Source organism: Monopterus albus, unplaced genomic scaffold (assembly GCF_001952655.1).
Source record: "Monopterus albus unplaced genomic scaffold, M_albus_1.0 scaffold502.1, whole genome shotgun sequence".
Lineage (NCBI taxonomy): Eukaryota > Metazoa > Chordata > Actinopteri > Synbranchiformes > Synbranchidae > Monopterus > Monopterus albus.
This window is the reverse complement of record NW_018128382.1, coordinates 123,859-131,257: the sequence shown is the minus strand read 5'-3', so window position 1 is coordinate 131,257 and position 7,399 is coordinate 123,859. Positions and strand designations below refer to the sequence as shown.

Sequence of the window (7,399 nt, the reverse complement as noted above, 5' to 3'; positions counted from 1 at the left end):
AGTCATGTTTGTAGACTCACACTCAGCAGAAAAACAATTTTAGTTCTGATCAGATGAGAAACAAATGATTTTCCAAATCAAACTCACGTTTTTTGTAAACAAATTAATTCCATATCAGTTTTACTGCAGTTTAGAAAAGCTGAAGTAGAAGGAGTTACCACAGCAGCCACACGCTGCTGCATTAGAAACACTGAAACCACACTTCTTGACCACGTGTGACTTTTTATTTCATTGGAAGTGCGACAGTCTTACAAAAGGTTATACATTACCAGTTATATCGATGTACACAGGTTCCAGCAATATGCTTTGGTTAAATGCTTTAATGTGTTCAGCACTTTGGTGACTCGTTCGAGGCTCTCTTTGATTCGGATTTCACAGTACTGGATTGTGAGAGGTGAGGGGATCGCTGGGGGTCACAAAGGGCTCAAAGCTGCCTGTTCTCTAAAAGTTTCTCTAGAGCCATTTGGTTATACCCCCCAAAACCAATACTGTGAGCTGCTCTGTGCATGTGTGTGTGCGTGAGTGTGAGCACAAAGGCACATGTATCAGCATGGGCCTGCCTGCTAACATGCTAATTATCATAGTAAAACTTGTTATTTAAGTGTTTCAGCTGCATAATAGAGTGCAGGTGGGTTTGTGTATGTGCTGAAGGGTCACATATGGAAATAAAACTCAGATTTTAAAAACGGCAAATAAAACATCAAGTTCACATGCTGTAGGTCCCAGAGCAACACTAGCACTTGCTACAGTCTTACATTTGGGAATTAACATTTACAGAAATGACACAGGGAATCATACAATGGCAGCTGTTTGAGATAACAAAGACAGAGAATGTGAGACTAGTTTTGTGATAAACCAAAGCTCAATGCAGTTTGTATTTAAATTTTTGATAAAGAAATATACTTCTCAGATGCAGGTAATGTAGTATCACCTCTTTCTGTTTTTTTTTTTACATCATTAGGTTAATTCTGTGGTCACAGTTAAGACGTGTGTGACTTCTCCAGACAGTGAAATAACTAAAACGGCTGTTCTGCACATTATACACATTATAAGACATGAGACAGGACATTATGTACACTGGGAGATACAAAAGCCTGTCATGAGTATTGTCTTTTTTTGCTGGGTAAGGACCTGCTATGATTATATAAAATAGGAAGTTTTTTTTCACTGCCAGGTCAAGGATGCTTGTTTTCATTGATGAGTGTGATTTCTTTTACTGTTTCACCTCCAACAATACTTTATGCTGATGGTGCACGATCTTTATCGCCCAGGCGCCTGTTTGTACAGCACAAAAAGAGAGGATTTGGCCTGAGGTTGCTGCTGTAGTTCATTCTCTGACAGGGCAAAATGACCCCTGCTCTCTTCCATGAACAACTGATATCACAGAACAATGTTTTACTTAGAGGCTACAAAACAGTTTACAATGAAGAGAAGCAGAGTCACACTGAAAAATATACATAGATGGGGTGTTATGAGGGCTAAAGGCCTTGCACAGAGGCTTAACCTCTGAATGTGCTCTTCTCAACCTGAAAACTGACCTTTCTTCTTCTTCTTAAAGAGTTGTATACCTGTAAATGTACCTACGCATAATCATGCGATTTGTCTATGCAAGAGCTCTCTCATTTGCAGCCACATGCTGCATTTGTAGTATGTAGCTGTTGAATGGGAATGAACGTCAGTGGCTAACTACAGTGAAATTAGTGATGTGCAGACACACGAGTATAGTATAATAGTCTTTCTCTATCTCTCTATCAACTCAAGCCCCATGTAAAAATGTCTAAATGATTAAAACCTTTTCAATAGAAAAACATGTTTCTAAAAACTGAACATGGATTTTCATCAAGTAAAAATGCCACCCATTTGTCCATTTGACATTTCTAAATAAAAGAATACACTTAATAAAAAAAACCTATTCCTCCCTTCTTTAGCTTCTACTTTTTATATTTTATTTTTAGCACAAACACTGAGATTTTTTTTTTTTTGCTTGTGTTTATAGGTATAATCGATCCCTGTTGATTCTGTTTTTCAAGAGTGTGCATAGTCTTGAGTCAGTTGTTTGTGCGCTCTCTCTCTCCTGTGTGTGAGCATCTACTCTCTCTCACAGGTTCATACCATGAGGTCGTCTGGCCTGGTCCTGCTGCTGCCTTTGCTCAGTCGACTCAGAGGCCTGGTGTCTTCTGTCGTATCCATGGCCTTCATGTCTGCCTCCGCTGGAGTTACCCTCTCCTCATTCACCACCTCTTCTGCCCTCTCTGCTTCTGCCTCTGCTGGTTGCACCTCCTTGGCTTCCTCTTCATATAATGTCACCCTCCCTGTCTCAGTTGTTGGAGTGTAGGAGGGCAGAGTTTCATCATACTCCTTAGAGATGTTCTCCATGGGTAACACCTCCTCCACCCTTTCCACTAGTCCCAGGAAAGGTGGGGTCCCTCTGCCAGCCTCCATGCTCACCTCGGCCAGCGGATAGAGGTGAGTTACAGGTGGAGTTTTCTCCTCTTCTAGCAACCTGTAGCCTTTCGCTCTCTGCAGGGAGGGCACAGCCAGAGTCCCTGTGGTGGCAAGGGGACTGACCCCTCACCTTGGGCTGGGGCTAGGGCTGGCTTGCGAAACACAAAACTAATCTTCTTCAGGCCCAGGTGACTGATCTCCACAAAGTTGAGGAAGAGTGAGACACAAGCCACAGCCAACATAAAGACAATGAAGACGGTCTTCTCCGTGGGGCGAGACACAAAGCAGAGCTGTGTGGGGGCAGGCCCAACGGCTACATTTGAACAGTGGCAGAATGTGGAAGCCATACAAGAAGTACTGGCCCACCACAAAACCCACCTCAAACAAGGTCTTGAAAATAATGTGGCAGATGTAGGTCCTGAGCAGAGTGCCCTCCAGCCGGAACTTCTTGCTTCCTTTTGTGCTTGTCTCCTTAGTGGTGCGGACACTTCCCTGGTCAGGTGCCAGAGGGAGACGCTCCTCGTTCAGCTCCTGCTGCCGGCTAAGTTCTGCCTCCTCACGCTCTTTACGTTTCTCCTCCATGTGGACATGATGCACAGCATGGCCAACGTACACCAGTGATGGTGTGGATACAAAGATAATCTGCAGCACCCACAAGCGGATGTGGGAGATAGGGAAGGCCTCGTCATAGCACACGTTCTCACATCCAGGCTGCTGTGTGTTGCACACATAGTCAGACTGCTCATCGCCCCAAACAAACTCTGCCGCTGTGCCAAGGATGAGGATACGAAAGATGAAGAGCACTGTGAGCCACACCCGGCCAATCACTGTAGAGTGCTCATTAACTTCCTCTAAAATATTACCCAGAAAGCTCCAGTCACCCATGATCGGTCCGTAGCACTGTGGAATGAAGGGTGGGGTAGGGAGGGACATGGTGGAGATGGACAGGGAGGGTGGGGTAGGTAGGATGGACAGGGGGAGAGGAATGGAAAGTGCCAAAAGTAAGAAATGTGGAACAGGAAAACTCGAACAAGTCAAAAATAAAACCTAAGACATAATTTAATTCTACTACACATTTGTATTAGAAAACCTGGAGACTTTGAAGAGTCAGGCATTCAAGTTCATTCTGTTTCCAATGAAAGTATCTAAAAAATGATTTCTCAGATACTAAATGAAAACTTTTAGCAACAAATAGATTTAATTGTACTGAAGGCCGCTTGTTCCACATGTGAACTCAAACATTACTAAACGTACAAACCAAAAAAGCTTTTCCTCTTAAATAATTCCATACAACAACTCATCAGTAAAAACCAATAAAGAATTCTCTGTACATGATACGTAGTCCCTTCTTCTGTGATGTACGATATAGCTTAAATGTAACCAAATGGGCAACTTGCCACAGCTGCGGCTCCTGCGATGTTGAGTCCTGTCCTGTTCTCTTGGCACCCAGCAGGGAAAAGTGAACTTTTTTCTGCCCTCTTTCCCACCCTGTCCTTGTCGCTCCACTGAGCAGATGAATGAATCGGCCCTGATGGTTGGTTTTTAGTTTGCTGCAATATTTAAGCTTGGAGCCAGACGGCCTTTATTTGCTGGTGACGCAGGAGACAAAAGGATCAACCGAGCCCAGGACAGAGATGCATGGGGAGTGGCCCTCAGGCGACCACACCAACATGGACGCTGTACCACCAGGGTACCAGGTCCACTGTGCAGCAATCCAGCTCCATGCATGCAGCGTCCTCACCCTTGCATACTGGGAGCACTGATGTGCCTGTGGCTATACTGCCAACCCTAATGTTAGAGCAGAGAGGCAAGTCAGTGAAAAACTACAGGCTAGGCCAGGGGTGAGTTTATGTCCTTATGCATTAACACTGGACGTTGTTTAGCTATTCAGCTGAGTCAGCAGCAGCGGGTTAATTTCACTAATGACTAAAGGTTCAAATATGATCAATGGTTTCAGGTGAAACACTGGAAATATTTTTTTTAAATATTGTCCAGCGGAGGTGATGGCTCATTCTTTCTCATTTTATTTAACTGTGTAAATTGGTTTTTATTGTAGTGCCCTACAGTACACACAGCGATGCCCAGCTAGCCTGGCCTTTACAAGCTCCATAGATTAATACAACATAATGTAGGTTTCCAATATATCATACATGCATTTTCAAACAAAAAATAACTGTCTAATCCACGTTTAATAACGTTAACAAAAAGGTGTTCAGACCTTTATGTCTGCAGCAAAATTCCTACTGTAAATCCCTAAGACATTTACTACTGGAGAAATTAAGAGTAGTCAAATTGTTCATCTCATCTTTTTTCAGGCTTTTGAGTCAATGTAAGTGATCTTAAACACAGCAAAACAAAATGATATAAATACAATTACATTTTTGTCTGTGTGTACTGTACATTAAACTTCATTTAGTGTGTGTGTGTGTGTGTGTGTGTGAGATCATATCCGACTCACTTAGTAGGAATGTGAATAATGTGAACCAGTGAGGAGGTCACAGTGAAATGTCAGTATAGGGAGGACAGTCATATTCAGGTCAGGAGAATAGGCTCGATTCTATGGTTAAATCTTAAATTATTTTTATGAAGTTTCTCTGGTGAAGGTTTGAAACAACTACATGGCAGCCAAAAACAAACAGTTTATTAACAGTTAAATAACTTATTTCTCTTTGCACACACACTCTAATTTCCAGGTTTCACAAATGTTTCATGTTCCCAAGACCCAAGATTTTGTCATGTAGTGAAACGAGATGAACAATGGCATTTCCTTTGAAGGCTACTGTACCTGCTGATATCAAGTTGGGACTATCTGTAAACTCATTTCTAATGTATAAGACTGTAATTGTACAGATCTCTATTTTAAATACTCTATTTTTATTCCTATTTATCTCGCTTCACAATGAGTACATGCACATTGAGAGCCACTGCACCAGAGTCACTTTTATGACTTTTTATTAATTAAAAAAACAGCATGCGTTGTTAAATTGTTTTATTTATTATAATCAGTTTCACAGGCTGACAGTATATTACATGATCAAATGTAACAAATACATATCAGTAGTAAAAATCCATTTCAGTAAATTTCATCCCTCCTTGAGCTGTTTCTCCGCTCAACCCATCTCACTACAGCACGCTCTCGCTGTCTCAGTAGCACAGGTCATTGGTGACCGCTTGGCTGATGTCTGCTCCCTGGTCTGTTGGTTAGTGTCAGAGTTGGCTTCTAAAATGAGCTCCCATAGCTTTATAAGAAGGATGATCTAATCTTAGAGCAAAACCCAGAGCGAGTACTGCCATGGTGAATGTCCCCTCATAATTTGCTGCAGTTTCTCTCTAAATAATATGGCACCCAGGAACGTCAGTGTCTACGTTAGCTGAACTATTCTCCATATACCCAGGAGCAGTGATATCATCTTATATAAAAGTGCCCCCAACAAAAAGCTCAGTTACTTGCTCTCCTCTGGACCATGGGTGGCACATGGGCTCAGCCAATTGTGTCAGGCCATGTTCGGAGCTCTGTGGGGGCATCCGGGTGTATCCACTGAGTTGGGGGACCGGGGAACTCCCTTTAAAGAGTTGTGTGTCGGTACAGTGGGTGCTTGCATGCTAAGCACTCCAGTGGGCCTGTGAATGGTGAAAGATATTTCCCAGTTATGCTTAACCAGTGAAACTCAGAGAGACGAGGCGGTCCAAGTGGCTACAAAAAACCATGCTGGTTTATTCAAGGATCACAGGTAAAATTAACATTACACACTCAGGTATCTTGCACCTCCAATACTTCGCGCAGGCAGATGAAGAATGTAAGACCCTGGTTTGGGCTAACCCCATTCTACACAGGCACGTCAAACCGTGGCGTCACCTGATATGCCAGCTTTACAGCTGACCGTAGCAGTAGTCAAAACATGGAGAAAATCAATGTGTGTGAGTGTTGATTAAGTGGTGTGTATCTAAGAACATACAGGACATTCAGGGACATGTCCGGACATTAAGCCTAGGAAGATATTATGTTTGAGACTACGGCTAAACATATCATAATAATAATAATAATCCTCCTGCCTGCTGACAATCAAACCTTTCTATCTAGTTATCCTTGCCCATGTACACCCTGCTAAAATCTCATGACAATGACTAAGCGTTTAAACAGTCTAACTAGACATCCTGTCTCCACTAAAAATTTCTAATACAACAAGTACCTAACCAATACCTATCTGACTAAAAAATACCTAACAATGGCATCGGGATTCTAGACAAAGACATGATGTCATGATGTAGGGTACAGACATTATTGAGCATGTGCAGTGAGGTGTGAGGCCAGATTAGACCTCCGAGCAGGGCACCAACTGACCGTTAATCAGCATGCTAACATGCTAACTAGCATACAGTATCATACGGCAGGCTTCCTGTTGCAGAAGGTTTGAAAAACAGGAAGTAACAAAAATCTTACTTTGTATCTACCTTATCAATGTAATGCAACTGAAGACATGTAATTTCATCTAACAATATTGTGGCGACCCTGACCGTTCGTGTGTTCTGTTGTGTGCAAAGTGGGTTGACACTGTTGTGAAAACTGTTGCATGTATTGGTTACCGCCGTTGTCTGCAAAATGCCGCGCTGTTCTGGCCAATGTGGGATGGGGGGAGGAACAGGTGCAGGAGGAGATAAGAGGGATGACAGTTGGGCGTGTTGTTTTAGATTCTGTTGGCGCGGGATACGGGATGCCCAGGAGGGAGAGTGACGTTACCGTTTGTCCTGTTTATTTTTTTATTCATTGTTTTCCTGATGTGCCAGGTAAACCGCAGTTCTGTTGTTGTATTCTCTGTTCTAATAAAATCCAAAAAGACAACGAAGGTGTTCTCCTCACTGTCAGCGTAGGTGCTAGCGCATAGCTGGCTAGTTAGCTGTTTCAGTGTAGGACAGGCTCGGCCAGCTCCTCTCAACCTAGCTAGCGGTCGTCACA

At 42.9% G+C, this 7,399-nt stretch overlaps 1 protein-coding gene across 1 annotated transcript in view; it reads right to left on the bottom strand.

Annotated features, from left to right (window-relative positions):
• Nucleotides 1–2,105: 2,105 nt before the first annotated feature.
• LOC109952830 (gap junction alpha-8 protein) overlaps nucleotides 2,106–7,399 on the bottom strand; it is a 17,622-nt gene continuing 12,328 nt past the window's right edge. Inside the window, 3 exon segments of the mRNA XM_020588110.1 lie at nucleotides 2,106–2,567; nucleotides 2,570–2,733; nucleotides 2,735–3,345. Coding sequence (XP_020443766.1) covers nucleotides 2,107–2,567; nucleotides 2,570–2,733; nucleotides 2,735–3,345 — 1,236 coding nt within the window. The 3' untranslated portion in view covers nucleotide 2,106.